Here is a 15,713-nt window from a genome sequence, read left to right as displayed (position 1 = left end):
TAATATGTCTTTTAAACAGATGTTTGCAATGGATTGCAGTTGCTGTATGTAGTTTTAATATTTTAGTACTTTATGTTCACGAGATTTTGTAATTTTTTTCCTGTTTTCTGTCATCATTTTTGCTCATATTTTGTATATTTTGCTGCCTGTCTAAACATTTAATAGCAGAAGTGTCTAGTTTTTGATTTAAACCTGTGATGTTCAAATGAGACGTTAAACAGAAGAAGGTTTAAGTCGTTTTTAATGCAAACTATTAAACGTTTCAGTCGATAACTTTAGCATGTTTAACCAGTTCAGTGACTGCAGATTAATCAATGATGGGAAGCAAAACTTTAAATTCCTCTTTTATAATGAATATTTTTCTGGATTGACTACTTTAAATACCTTTAAATATGTATTATTCATCCGTTTATGTTGTTAAATTGTTTGTTTTGTAGAATCGACACTATGTAAGTCGATTAACCGTCGTGTAACACAAAAAAATTCATCAAATCTGGACGACAGAGGCGCTGAAAAAGTGAATACTTGCTGATAATAATAATAATAATAATAATAATAATAATAAGTGGATTTTCCTCACAGTGGACTGGTGCTGACATGCTTTATTGCAGGTCACTCAGAAATGATGAAACCAAACAGTTATAACCTGATATAATCTCTTCCTGACGCTATGTGAGCTAATTATTCACCGTACAGACTTTGGCAGAATCTGGCTTCAGCTTCTGTTTAAAGTTTCCAACACTGAGGAGTCTACGGGAGCTTTTATTATTTACACAGTAGATACACGAAAACCACGACGAGAAGCTTCCTTCTGGCAGCCGCTTTGTAACAGACAGAAAAAAATGACTAAAAATATCTAAAATTCCGTGTTCGATCACAAGCAGAGTGTGTTTTATCTCTAAGAGTCAGTCATAAATAGCTAAACCCAGCTGTGCTAAAGTTAAATATCCAAACACTTATTTCTGTCCAGTAAACAAATACATCCAAAAGGTCACTAGAAGCTGAGAGAAGACACGTTTTTTGTGGATTTTTTTCTGGTTTTATAATCTGATATGGCGAAAGCGTTCAGCTGCGGACGCGTGAATGGCGTCAGTGTTCGCAGCTGCTTCGCTTCCTTTGTCGTTCCACATACAGCCAGAGCGCAGTTTGTACGTCCCAGAGTCTTTGTGGCCCCGAAATAAAAACTAGTTTGACTTTGTTTTAGTGTCCAGAAGAAGCATAGTTACAGAGGCTTTTTCAGGAGGCCACAAACCCCCGACTTTCTCCCAAAAAAAAAAAAAAAGCAGTTTGAGCACTCAAAAAAGAAAATATGCACAATAATCCAAAGAAGAAGCTCTATGGAGGTAAAAAATGACGGTTTTCTGATGCGTCTCCTCGGATGTTTATGTTGAAGGTGTTGAATGGAAACCTAAAGACGGACACATGGACGGATAGACGGTGTTTCTGGTGGAGGTCAGACCGCCGTCTCCTGGTCCTCCCTCTGGATCATCTGGTAATGTTGGCAGTTTTCCAGATACTCGGACAGCTCGCCGTCCTTGGCCTTCTCGGCTCGCTGTTTGGGAGTTTCGCCCTGCGAGAGACGAACATTTTAGATGTTTCAGCAGAGATCTAAAGACCTGAGGACAGACGAGCAGCTACAGAGCAACAGAATCACAGATTAGGATGCAAAGAAGGTCGATATTCACTCACTTTTAGCTTCATTCCTCAGTGAAATGTAGCTGTTAGCATGTATTTTAAGCTGCAATATAAAGTCTGCAACGCTATGGAAACGTCATGGAGTTATTCTGTCTCGAGGACATTTTGTGGTCATTTTGTACCTCTTTCTTTGTCTTTGTTGTCGTTTTTTGTCTCTTTGTGATTGTTTTGCGTTCGTTTTGTGTCTCGTTTGTGTGTCTTTGTCGTCCTTTGTGTTTCTTTGTGGTTGTTTTGTGTCTCTCTGTGTGTGTTTTGTGTATCTTTGTGGTTGTGTTATGTCTGTTTGCGGTCGTTTTATGTCTGTTGTCGTTTTGTGTCTCTTTGTGGTAATTTTATGTCTGTTTTGGATTGTTTTGTGTCTCTTTGCGGTTGTTTTGTGTCTCTTTGCAGTCATTTTGCGTCTCTTTGTGGTGCCTTTGTGGTTGTTTTGTGCGTCTTGTAGTTGTGCTGTGTTTCTTTGTGGTTGTCTTGTGTCTGTTTATTGTCATTTTGTGTCTCTGTGGCCTGTTTGTGTCTTTGTAGTCATTTTCTGTTTGTTTCTGGTAATTTTGCAGGTTTTTGCATGTCACTGTAGTCGTTTTGTGTTTCTGTATTTTCATTGTTTGTCTCTTTGTGATGCCTTTGTGGTCGTTTTGTGTTCCTTTGTGGTTGAATTGTGTCTCTATGTAATCATTTTCTGTGTGTTTTGTGTTTCCTATGGTCTGCAGTGCGACTATAAAAATTAGAAAATATTACTGCTGTAGAATATTGTTCTTCATAGGAGGCCTTAAATAACACAATTCAGCTGTAACTAAAGGTTCATCCTGTCTGTCGATCAGTTTATTGATCCACAGACAGACAGACAGACAGACAGACAGACAGACAGACAGACAGTTTGAGGTCTAATAAAAAGCGAAGCCTCAGAGTTTCTCTCTCACACCAACACTGGACACTAAATAACACATGAACTCTTTTCATTTGGCGGAGAGGAGAAGAAGAAGAAGAAGAAAAAAAGATTATGGGCTGCTTCCTGTTACCACTGGCTTCACCATGGCAACGGTGAGCGGCGGCCTTTGTGTGTGTCGGAGCGAGGCCGGGGAATCCCGCGGCGCTTCGTTTCTCAATTACACACAACATTAATCACTTTATAGAAGTGGGTCAGATACTGCTGGAGATCCATTTAAAGTGCGGAGGCTCGGCTCAGGCTGGTGGCCGTCACAACGCCTGAGAACGACACACAAAACCGCCTCCAGCAGCAGGAAGCTGCCGAGTGTCGCTCACACCAACATCAAGTCAGCGCAGGCAGAGAGCTGCTTTCTGGTTTTCTTTCCAGGAAACGTCCGGAAATCCATTAACGGCTTATTAATGGTGTTATTAATGAGAAAACATTACAACATGTCAGGGAAAGTACCAGAAAATGACCATAAAGACACACAAAACGGCCACAAAGAGCCAAAAAACAACAACACGGGCAAGCTAACTACAAAAGTAAGCAAAACAACCACAGACACAAAACTTTAAACTCAAAATGACCACAAAGACACAAAAAAATACCACAAAGTAAAGCAGAATGACCACAAAGAGACTTAAATCCACCACAAAAACACACAAAACAACAACAGAGATGAAAGATATCTATAAAGACGAGGAGAATGACTGCAGAATAGATGCAGAATGACCACAAAGATGCAAAAAAATGAAATAAAAAAAATGACTACAAAGCACGTCAAAAGGACTAGAAAAACCACAGAAACACATAGATGCAAAACAACTACAAAAAGAAGCAATATGGCCCCAAAATGACCACAAAATGACAACAAAGAGACATGAAATGTCCAGGACGAGACACAAAATGACCACGAAGACACTTGAAACAACCTAAGTGATAAAATAACAAACATGCAAAAGAACTACAAAAAAAGCAGAATGACCCAAAAAGAGACACAAAATGACCACAAGCGACACAAATCAACTACAAAGAGACACAACTCAACCACAAAGAGACTCAAAACGACCACAAAGAGACTCAAAAAGACCACAGAGAGACACAAATCAACCACAAAGAGTCAAAAAACAACCACAAAGAGACACAATACGACCACAAAGAGACACAAAACGACCACAAAGAGACACAAAACAACCACAAAAAGACACAAAACAACCACAAAGAGACACAAAACGACCACAAAGAGACACAATACGACCACAGAGAGACACAAAACGACCACAAAGAGACACAAAACGACCACAAAGAGACACAATACGACCACAGAGAGACACAAAACGACCACAAAGAGACACAAAACGACCACAAAGACACACAATACGACCACAAAGAGACACAAAACGACCACAAAGAGACAGAAAACTACAACAGAGACACAACACGACCACAAAGAGACACAATACGACCACAAAGACACACAAAACGACCACAAAGAGACACAATACGACCACAAAGAGACACAAAACGACCACAAAGAGACACAAAACGACCACAGAGACACAACACGACTACAAAGAGACACAAAACAACCACAAAAAGACACAAAATGACTGCAAAGAGACAACAGCGACCACAAAGAGACACAACACGACCACAAAGAGACACAAAACAACCACAAAGAGACACAACACGACCACAAAGAGACACAAAATGACCACAAAGACACACAAAACGACCACAAAGAGACACAATACAACCACAAAGACACACAAAACAACCACAAAGAGACACAAAATGACCACAAAGACACAACACGACCACAAAGAGACACAACACGACCACAAAGAGACACAACACGACCACAAAGAGACTCAAAACAACCACAAAAAGACACAAAACAATAACAGAGATGCTAAAGAAATACAAAGGACACAAAACAACCAAGAAGAGACACAAAATGACAAGAAAAAGAGACAATCTCACAGTTTAATCCATAGTTTTAAGGCATTCATTGTAAAGAATCTTCATTGAATCTGTTTCTCTGAGCTTTATGCTCCAGACGTTTGTTCCTGTCGTCACTGAAATAAACGTCGTCGCCGAGAAATGCAAAGGATTTGAGGAATTCTGGCCCCCATAAAGACTCACCTTAAGGCATTTTTACAGCACAGAGAAATGAAACAGCCAAAGACACTTAAACAGCTGATGACTGTGAGGAGGTGTTCACTCATCAGACAGATGAGCTGTTTACCTGCAGGTCCGTCTTCATGAGCGACGCTCCGGCCTCCACCAGGAAGTGACAGATGCTCCTCTGACAGCCGGTGGCGGCTTTATGCAGCGCCGTCTCACCTCTGGAACAATAAATACACATCTGGCGTCATCTGGCAGCAGATAAACTTTAAAAAGGCTAAATAAATCACATTTAAAACAGAACTTACGTCTCTTTCTCTGTTACGTCCAGGTGAGACGTGGGCACTGAGGGTTAGGAGGCAAACAAAAACAAGTTAGAGACACTTTTAATCAGCAATAAGAAGTTTACTTATACAGTACCTTTAAAAAATGGAGTGCACAAAAAAGAACAAAGAATATTTAACAACAGAAGGCTGGTCTGTCCAAGCATGGTAAAAGATTTTCAAAATAAAACAGTACAACAACAACACAAGATATATTGATAAAATGGCACATCAAGGAAACCATAAAAGCAAATGAAATAAAAGAAAATAAAGAGTATAACCATAAATGAAAGGATAAAAATGATAACAATAACACTAGTAACGGTAAATAAGTCAAATAAATATGGAAATAAGTCAATAAATAGAGAAACATTAACAAAAAGTTTTCAAAAAACCTAATAAGACGGGAAAAGTAGATGATAATATAAAGATAAATGTGCTGGTTATGCAGAACCAAACTTCTTTTTAAAAAAAAGATTTTATTGATTTAATGTGTGTAAAGTCTGCATTAAAAGTACAAATATCACCTCTCTTTAGTGGTGCTTTCACTTGTGAATGCTGTTACATCTGAGACACAAAAGAACCACAAAGAGACACAAAAGAACCGCAAATAGTCACAACACAATCACAAAGTGACACAACTACAAAGACACAAAGAGACAAAAAACAACCACAAAACAAACAAAACAACCACAAAGAGACACAAAACTGCCACAAAGAGACACAAAACAACCACACAGACTCACAAAACAACCACAAAGAGACACAAAACAACCACAAAGAGACACAAAACAGCCACAAAGAGACACAAAACAGCCACAAAGAGACACAAAATAGCCACACAGACTCACAAAACAACCACAAAGAGACACAAACAACCACAAAGAGACACAAAACAACCACAAAGAGACACAAAACTGCCACAAAGAGACACAGAACAACCACACAGACTCACAAAACAACCACAAAGAGACACAAAACAACCACAAAGAGACACAAAACTGCCACAAAAAGACACAAAATAGCCACACAGACTCACAAAACAACCACAAAGAGACACAAAACAATCAAAAAGAGACACAAAACAACCACAAAGAGACACAAAACTGCCACAAAGAGACACAAAACAACCACACAGACTCACAAAACAACCACAAAGAGACATAAAACAACCACAAAGAGACACAAAACAACCACAAAGAGACACAAAACAGCCACAAAGAGACACAAAATAGCCACAAATAGACACAAAACAGCCACAAAGAGACACAAACAACCACAAAGAGACGCAAAATTACCACAAAGAGACACGAACGACTACAAAGAGACAAAGAGACACAAAACAACCACAAAGAGACACAAACGACTACAAAGAGACACAAAACAAGAACAAAGAGACACAAAACAACTGCAAAAAGACACAAAACAAGAACAAAGAGACACAAAACAACTGCAAAAAGACACAAAATTACCACAAAAAGACACAAAACAACCACACAGACTCACAAAACAACCACAAATAGACACAAATGACCACAAAACGACCACCAAACTACCAGAAAGTAAACATGCATGTATGTTCCTGTCCTATGTAACCAAACGTCTTTATTTTAGCTTATTCTGATTTAATGTGAGTAAAAGTCTGCATTAAAAGTATAAATACCACCTCCTTTACTGGTGCTTTTACTAGTGAATGCTGTTTGTCCACCCTGTTCCTGAAATATCAGCACAAATAAAGCGGCACACACAGAATGTTTTCCACAAAGTTGAGACTAATCAATCAGCCCTAAAGTGATTACGGGGCCTCGGAGCTGCTTGTTATGGACGATGTATGTTCACCTGCTGCTGGGAAGCTCATATAGGAGTCTGGTGGGAAACAGAGCCGCCGTTTGTGGTGAAGTATGATGCAGGTTTGGCTGCTCATTCACTGCATTTCATTAGTTCAGAAGAAGGGGGGAGCAGTGGAACCAAACTCCCAGGGTGCACAGTGTGGGAGCATCACAGCAAAACTCTGTTACGGTCGCCTGTTTCAGTCCTTTCACTGTATTGGTACCAGCAGAGTAGGCAGGGACTGTATCTGACCGGTGGTATTTCAGTGCTTTATGAAAACTAACAATGCTGTTCCTTAACCTCGTGTCATCCTGCAGGTCAGAACTGACGCGGTTTAAAGTGTGAAAATGTGGGAAAAAAACATATTTTCACAGTGAAACTTCTGATGTCCACATTTTCAACATTTTTGAGAAATCTTTCAACATTTTTTTGGTGGGAAAAAAGAAATGTTACAAATGTTTCTTAAGAAAATTGACAAAAAAATCAACCAAAATCCAGCGGAAATCACTGGATTTTGGTTGATTTTTCATTTGTGTTCACTCCGCTTGTCTTTGTAGATGTTTTGTGTCTCTTTGTGGTCATTTTGTAGCCATTCTGCTTTTCTGTGTAAATGTTTTGCGGTGGTCATTTTTTGTTTCTCTGTGGCCATTTTTATGTCTTTGTTGTCATTATGGTCATTTTGTGGTACTTTCCAATCTGTAATGTAAGGTTTGGTAATTATTTATACCATAAATAAGCCCTTAGTGGGTTTTCAGATGTTTTCTGGAAAGAGCAACACAAAGTGCTGTCCTTTTGTTTGTCTTTCTAGTTATTTTGAATTTATTTGTGGTCTTTTTTTTGCATCTTTGTGGTAATTTTGTAGTTATTCTGCTCATCTGTGTAGATGTTCTGTATATCTGTGATTGTTTTGCATCTCTTTGTGGTCATTTTTTGCATTTCGTCATGGTTCTAAGTGTGTATCTTTGTGTCTGTGTTTATTTTGCAGACTTTTGTGGTCTATTTGCCTCTCTGTTGTTGTTATTTTGGCTCTTTGTGGTTGTTTTGTGTGTCTTTATGGTCATTTTGTGGTACTTTCCAACACATATTGTAATTTTTTCTAATTATTAACACCCTAGATGAGCTCTTAATGGATTTTTAGATGTTTCCTGGTAAGAAAAAGGGGAAGTGTGGTCATTTTCTGTCTGCTTGTTGCTGTTTCGTGTCTCCCTAGTTATTTTGAATTGCTTTTTGTCCTTTTTTGGCATCTTTGTGGTCTTTTTTTTGGCATCTTTGTGGTCATTTTGTGGCAATTCTGCTCGTCTATGTAGACGTTCTGCATATCTATAGTTGTTTTGTGTATCTTATCAGTCATTTTACTTCTCTTTGTTCTCATTTTTTGTGTTTGTGTAGTCATTTTGAAAGTGTACTTTTGTGTTCATAGTTATTTTTTTTATTTTGGCTCTTTTTGGTTATTTTGTGGTACTTTCCAACACATATTGTAATGATTTGTAATTATTAACACAATAAATTAGCTCCTAATGGGATTTTAGGTGTTTCCTGGAAAGAAAAACAGAAAGTATGGTCGTTTTCGGTCTGTTTATTGTTGTTCTGCTTGTCTTTTTAGTTATTTTGAATATATTTGTGGTTTTTTCATAATTATTCTGCCCATCATTGTAGATGTTCTGCATCTCTCTTGTGTCTTTGTGGTCCTTTTTTGCATTTTGTCATGGTTTTGAGCGTGTACTTTTGTGTCTGTGTTATTTTGCAGACTTTTGTAGTCAGTTTGCTTCTCTGTTGTTGTTGTTTTGGCTCTTTGTGTGGTCGTTTTGTGTGTCTTTATGGACATTTTGCTGTTCTGTCTCTCACCGTTTTCAATGAGGTACTTTACGATGTCCTTGCAGCCGGCCTCCACGGCGTGATGCAGCAGCGTGCAGCCGTCGGCGTCCTGCAGCAGGATATCTGCCCCCTGCTGGTGGAGCTCCGTCAGCTGCACAAAAACCAAAACAAGTGCGGTCAAGTTCAGCTTCACACCATCATCAGTGCTGCTGCTGCTGCTGCTTTAAATCCTCTGTTTCCTCACAGACACACCTTACAGAGAGGAAACAGAGGTGGAGGTTCCACACTGCAAAAACGCTCAGTTACAAGTAAAAGTACCACACAGAGTATTTAAAATAAAACTACACAATGCAAAACACGCCTCAACTCATTTCAGTAATCATAGCAATCTGCAGCAGACTCACTCTGTCCAGGTCCTGATTCTTGATGCAGCGGATCAGTTCTGCATCTGCAAACAAACAGGTTAGCCACACTTTATTAGCATTTAGCTTCATTTCTAAACAACAGCGAGCACGGTATGCAGAATTATGAACGTTTTACAGAGTTAAAGTCATTTCCTCAGCGTTCTCTATGTACAGTATTTTGTATGTGAGGAACTTTTCTCTTCATTTTACCTTTTTCAGGGTCTTGTGAGGTAGCAGTGGAAGATCTGTCAGAGAACAAGAAACAGCAACAAGAAAACCATTATTTGAAGTTTCACAGCTGCTCGTGTGTCTTTGTGAAAACATCACAGAGAATCTTAGAGTTTGGAAACTTGTTAGATCTGAAGAGTTTGTTTACTGGTGAATGCGCCTTTGTGTTTGGTTATTGTATGAATAGTTGTTAAGATCAACAGTTATTCTGTTCTTGCAGCTCCGTCTCCTGGAAACTTTACAGACAACTCCTCTGCTGCAGCAAAACCATTTCCAATCAGTCTAACGGGGAAAACTGTTTTTTATACATTATATATTTTATATATATGTTTTTATATTTGGCAAAGCTGCACAAAGAAGACTGTTTATTATTATCTAAATTATTCCGTTAATCTCTATAATTAATCATGTTTTATGGGCCGAGCCTTAATATTTATGACAGTCAGGTAATGTTGTATTTTATATGATCTTTGTAGGATTTAATCTCTAAAATGTGAATAAGTGACGAAGTTTAAAGTCATAAATGACAGTATAGGGTCTGAACCTCAGCAGAAGCTTAATTTGGAATAAAAATCTCTTTTTTCTGCTGTAAATATTTAGTTGTTTTGACAAAATAAGTGTGACTTTACCCATGTTTTAGAAAACCTGTTATCATTTCTGGTTTATGTCTGATTTTTATACTGTTACGCCTTCGTTCTTTTTGTTTCTGTCTTTTCAAAGCTTATTTTAGTTCGTTTTTAGCTGCACTATACAAATACACGAAACCAGAAATCTGAATTTATTTTGCTTCTCTTAAAACCAAACATGAGTGCAAACCTCCCACTGATCTGAGCCGTTTTTTTCTACAAACATTTTATTGAGCAGCTGTGAAGATTCTTGTAGTTTAAAAACTGAATGTAAAAATGTTTGATTCTAAATGAAGATAAAACCACTCTAACTTTCTCTGAACCTCTAAAACCAGTCAGCAGCTATATTTGAAAAACAAATCAACAAAACGACACCACTGATCAGCTTCCAACTGTAAAAACTAAAAGATCACATTTTCCACGATACTTAAACTAAACATCTGTAACATGAAAATAAACTTAATAAAGCCAAGATTAAAATTGTGACACTTCATCAAAATCACAGCATTTTACATGCCTGAAATTAAAAAACAATTGCCAAAAATAAATCATTTGCACCAGATTCTATAAAAAAAAAAAGAAAAGCACTCGGAGAGCAGTATTCCACCAAAGCTGCTCAGTTGTTGTGTTATTTCTGATGGATGGAATCTTTAGTAAAAAATGACCTTGCTCTGAGCACAGGTGTGTGTTATACGTGTGTACGTTATGTACGGATACCGAATCATGTGACCTAAATATAAAGCGGGTGGCAGGAGTTGATGGGACTCAGAAGCAGCGCCACAATTGAATCAATTGTTCCTTGTATCATTTCTGATGGATAAGTCCTGATAAGTCCTCAGCGGTGGATCTGTAGTAGGATCACAATCATGTGATCATCAGCAGGCAGCTGACGTAGTGTTCACTTGCTGTCATGGTTACAGTGACACCATGCTGCTATCTTGCAATGATACAGAAATCTTTAACAAATCCATGGATCCACACTATAAGCCACATCACTGATAAAATCTAATCACTGGGTCCTTGTGTCATTTCTGACCTTCCCTGAAAATTTCATCCAAATTTGTTGGTCTGTTTTTGAGTAAAGTTGCTAACAGACACACAAACAGACAAACGTACAACGATCATAAGCATTTCTTGGCGGAGTAACAAAGAAAACTGAGAAACCACGACTGATTCAGGTGCAACCAGTAAAACACATTCCTGGGTCAATGAAATCACTGAGAGACATCGAGAACATGAGTTTATTTTCCTACAAAACTTCTGCTCTTCAGTCCAGCAGCATGATCAACCTGATCTCTGGTTCTGTTCAGATTCAGAAAGATGGTGGTCGACTTCAATGCAGAAAAAGTCCACAGAGCCTTCAGACACTTCTTTCCCAAACCTTAACCAGTTAAATTCCCTCTCTTGCCATTTATTAAAGCCCTAAAGACTCATCTCTGTGCATCACAGCCTAAGTACACTGTTAAAGTTAGTCCAAACAAGAAGAGTGAGTTTACAGTGCAGAATATGCAGCAACAAAGTGGCCCCTGGATGCAAAATAACCACAATAAAACAGGTCATAATGTCTTTAATTAAACATTAACAGGTAGTTTAGCATCTTGCTACCCTTATCCATGCTTAGTTAAGTATTTTCAGGCCAGAAGTTAAAGTTATTTAACATGTCATTTTTACAGTTTTACCTTCAATTTCCTCTCTGGTTGTTGATTCAACCCCTAAAAACTCATCTCTGTTAATCAAAGTCGCATGAAAATAATCCTTTAGCGTCTCTCTACATCGCTGCTTTCTCCAGCAAACCTCTTTCACTGCAGCTCAGCACACCAGCTCGCCTGCAACACTGTAAAACTGCTGCACTATAATAATATATTAGAACCAAGGATAATGACTGAGAGACACTGTAAGCTGACCGGATTGTTCTTTTTTAGATCTGTTATGTATAACATCTGCATATTTACTACAGTTTATTCCATATTTCAGTCATGACATGTCTTATGAGGCATAAAAAAACCACAATGGACATGCAGCAGACTGAAACTCTGGATCTTTGGTCTAATCCTGGAGCTGTGACCTCCAGAGTGGAACCATAAACGTGATGCTTCGTTCATTCCAGCGGGAAAACGTTCCCTCTCTATCAGGAAAACTATTAAGTTGTATGTAAAAGTCCTTTCCAGGAGGCAGAGCTGCTGCATGTCTTTTTAAAAAGTGAAAATAAAAGCAAACAAGCAGCACAGAAACCAGAGAGCATCAGAGACGGAGCTGACGGACAGAATGGATTCCTACCGAATGATGGGTCTGAAATCAGCCAGCGTGGTGTTGGAGCGATGCACATTGATAATCTTTGCTCCTCTCCTTCAGATCACAGATAAACAAAAACAAAAAACAGCCGGACAGACGGACAGGTGAGTGGCAGCTTAATGTGTGACGCAGGAAACACTCAGACAAACAAACCGACAGCAGGAGGCGCTCAATGCTTCAAGCTTCAGACACGTTTAGGACTTCTGGCATTAACCCTCCTGTTGTCCTGCAGGTCAAACTGACCCGTTTTAAAGTTTGGAAAAGGTGGAAAAAATATTTTCATGGTGCTACATCGTTGGGAAATTTTTGAACATTTTTAGGTCGAAAAAAAGAAATTTTAAAGATGCTTCTTAAGAACATTCACAAAAAAAAAAAATCAACCAAAATCCAGCGAAATTCTCTGGATTTTGGTTGATTTTTATGTGAATGTTCTTAAAGAAAACATTAGAAGTTTTACTCACATATGTGTAACCACTTTAGATATTTTGGAGATTTTTTTTAGGATTTTTACGAATTTTTTGAAAATATTTACAAGAATTTTTTTTGCCAAATTTGGGGGATTTTATGCATTCATTTATTTTCATTAAACCTTTAAGGGAAAGTTTGAAAATGTGGGAAAAGAAAAACATTTTAGATATTTTTAGGCTTTTGGGAAGATTTTGTTAATTTAAAAAAATATATATACAAGAATTTTCTTGACAAATTTGGGGGGGTTTTTATATAAAATTTTTAAAATGTCATTTTAGATATTTTTAGAATTTTTTGTGAGGATTTTACTCATTTTTTATAATGTAAATGATTTTTTATGAGTAAAAGTATGATGAGTAAAAGTCCCTTAAAAGTTGTTATAAAAATTCTAAATATCACTTTAGATATTTTTAGGACTTTTACAAGATTATTTTGCCAAATTTGTTGGATTTTTTTTAAATAAAATGTTTGACAATGTGGGGAAACAACATCACTTTAGATATTTTTAGTTTTTTTTTGGAAGATTTTACTATTTTTTTGGAAATATTTACAAGAATTTTCTCACCAAATTTGGGAGATTTATTTTTTGATAAAATTTTTAAGGAATTATTGGAATTTTCTTCCTGAAAGTTTTTGCAAATTTTCAGTTTGTGGTGAAAGTGGGAAAGTGAGAAAAGAATTATCACTTCAGATATTTCTAAGATTTTTTTGGGAAGATTTTTACTCATTTTTAGAAAAATATTTACAAGAATTTTCCTGCCAAGTTTGGAAGATTTTTTACAATAAAACTTTTAAGGGACATTTTTAAGGAATAATAGGAATTTTCTTCCTTAAGGTTTTGCAAATTTTTAGAAATTTGGGGAATTTTTGGATTTTTTTTCAGACAAGGAAACAATATTTTTTGGTGCCTGTAAATGAGGACAACAGGCGGGTTAAGGGGCTTAAATGCTGTGTCCAGTTATGGTTTCAGAGGTTTCACAGGTTAAATGTGTGATTCTACCTGCAGAGGGTCGTCTTCGAGGAGCTCTGGGACAAAGCGTCGGCCACCGAGCTGTCACTGGAAATCCTCTTCCTCTGAAAGTCTCTGGCCCTGAAACACACACAAACAGAGCAGTTATTTCTCTGCAACGAGCTGCTTTTATTCATGGATCCTTTGGTTTGTTCCTCTTTGATTGATCTGTGATGTGGAGGAGGCGACAGGTGACAGAGTGACCCAGAGACCGAAGCTGAAGATGAGCGGCTCCATGGAAACGGCACTTCAAACGGCAGCAGGAGCTCGATTCATCCCCATAATGACCCACCGCCCTCCACAGCAGCTTCATTCACATTCACTCAGCCTCTGAACCACTCCTTGTGATGCAGCTGTACACGTTTCCTCCAGCAGGTGGCGCTCAGGTCTCAGAGAAGTTCTCAAATCATGAGCGAAAGTAACAGCACCAAATAGCATAAAAACTCCATCAAAAAAGGACTAACTGAAATATTAGCTACAAGAACTCATTAAAGGCACTGTGAAAGTACTAGTTAAGTAAAAAAAATGGTTTATGGTTATAATACTGAGGACAAAAACACTGAAATTAGCTCCTTATATACTGGTAACTCTCTAAACTGCATCCAGCAGGTTTGCAATGGATGTCTTCTTAAACCCCCCCCCAATAAAAGGCAGCCACAATGGCACCATTTATCTGCCAGAAACTGCAAAAACAGAAAGAATCACTGGATTTTAAACTTTCTGATTGTCCTTGAACTAATCATTTCCGACCCTTCATCAGGAAAATTAACCAAATCTAAGATTTAAAATCATGATATTTCATCAAAGTAACTTTATTCTACATGTCATATTTTAGAATTCTCCAGGACTTTATATGAACGTCTGAACTGTGGTTCTCAGCATGTGACCAGACCCTGCAGTGACGGATGTAGATCTCACCTGGACGTGGCTGAGGAGGTCGGGGATGTTGGTGAACAGGGGAAGGCGAACTGCCTCTGCTGGTCCTGATGTTCCTCTGAATCCACCAGGTCCGGCATACCTGGCGAGGTGCCCACCGTCTCCTTGGCGACCAGCTCCGGGTCCAGGATGTAGAGCTCCTCCTGAGAGATCTCCGTCACATAGTTCAAATGTTCCTGGTGGAAAGTAAGAGAAACATTAAGGCAGGGGTGTCCAACTCATTTTAGTTCACACTCAACCCAATTTGATCTCATGTGGGCCGGACCAGTAAAATCAGAGTATAATAACCAATAAATAACAAAAATTCCAAGTTTTCTTCCTTTGTTTTAGGGTAAAAAAAAGTGCATTCTGAAAATGTTCACATTTAAGGAATTATCTTCCTACAAAACATTATGAATGAATTTAAATTTCTTTAAAAAAGTAAGTTCAATTTCAACAATATTATGATTCAGTTTATCATTTACACATTACAACTTACAGATCACAGCTTATCTACATGCAGTCACAGGTGTCTGGAACTGAAAAATTTAGTATTTTACTTTAAAAAGACAAACAAAACAACAAGAACAAGACAAAATATTACCAAAATGAGACACAAAATGACAAAAAAAACGAGACAAACAACAGAACAAAAGAAAACAGTGACAAAAAATTTGACAAAAACATTACAAAGCAACAAAAATGGACAAACGACATAAACGAGACAAAAAAAATGACAAGCGTGAAACAAAACAACAAAAGCGATACAGAACACAACAAATAAAGCAAAACACAAAATGACAGAAATGAGACAAAGAAACACAAGCGAGACAAAAAAGATACAAACTGACAAAAAAGAACAAAAAAAGTGAGAAAAACAACAAAAAAAGACATAAAAAATAACAAAAACAAGACAAAATCTTAGAAAAACGGTCTGGAAATTATTTTAAATTTTTAGTTTTACAATTTTACAATTTGCAATTGATGTAATTTTTACACTTTACAAAGTCGTCTAGCGGGCGGATTGGACTCTCTGGTGGGCCGGTTTTGGACCGC

At 37.7% G+C, this 15,713-nt stretch overlaps 1 protein-coding gene across 4 annotated transcripts in view; it reads right to left on the bottom strand.

The window, feature by feature from the left end:
- Nucleotides 1-587: 587 nt before the first annotated feature.
- dgkzb (diacylglycerol kinase, zeta b) overlaps nucleotides 588-15,713 on the bottom strand; it is a 71,893-nt gene continuing 56,767 nt past the window's right edge. For all 4 annotated transcript variants that reach the window (XM_051952180.1, XM_051952181.1, XM_051952178.1 and 1 more), the window contains 9 exons: nucleotides 14,661-14,854; nucleotides 13,734-13,823; nucleotides 12,251-12,319; nucleotides 9,330-9,364; nucleotides 9,120-9,163; nucleotides 8,746-8,866; nucleotides 5,056-5,092; nucleotides 4,869-4,968; nucleotides 588-1,570 (listed from right to left, as the gene is read on the bottom strand). In XM_051952180.1, coding sequence (XP_051808140.1) covers nucleotides 1,454-1,570; nucleotides 4,869-4,968; nucleotides 5,056-5,092; nucleotides 8,746-8,866; nucleotides 9,120-9,163; nucleotides 9,330-9,364; nucleotides 12,251-12,319; nucleotides 13,734-13,823; nucleotides 14,661-14,854 — 807 coding nt within the window. In that variant the 3' untranslated portion in view covers nucleotides 588-1,453. The remainder of the gene's footprint in view (nucleotides 1,571-4,868; nucleotides 4,969-5,055; nucleotides 5,093-8,745; nucleotides 8,867-9,119; nucleotides 9,164-9,329; nucleotides 9,365-12,250; nucleotides 12,320-13,733; nucleotides 13,824-14,660; nucleotides 14,855-15,713) is intronic.

The sequence above is a fragment of the Acanthochromis polyacanthus genome, chromosome 8 (genome assembly GCF_021347895.1).
Source record: "Acanthochromis polyacanthus isolate Apoly-LR-REF ecotype Palm Island chromosome 8, KAUST_Apoly_ChrSc, whole genome shotgun sequence".
NCBI lineage: Eukaryota > Metazoa > Chordata > Actinopteri > Pomacentridae > Acanthochromis > Acanthochromis polyacanthus.
Note: the sequence above shows the minus strand (reverse complement) of the source record. Positions and strands in the feature narration are given on the sequence as shown.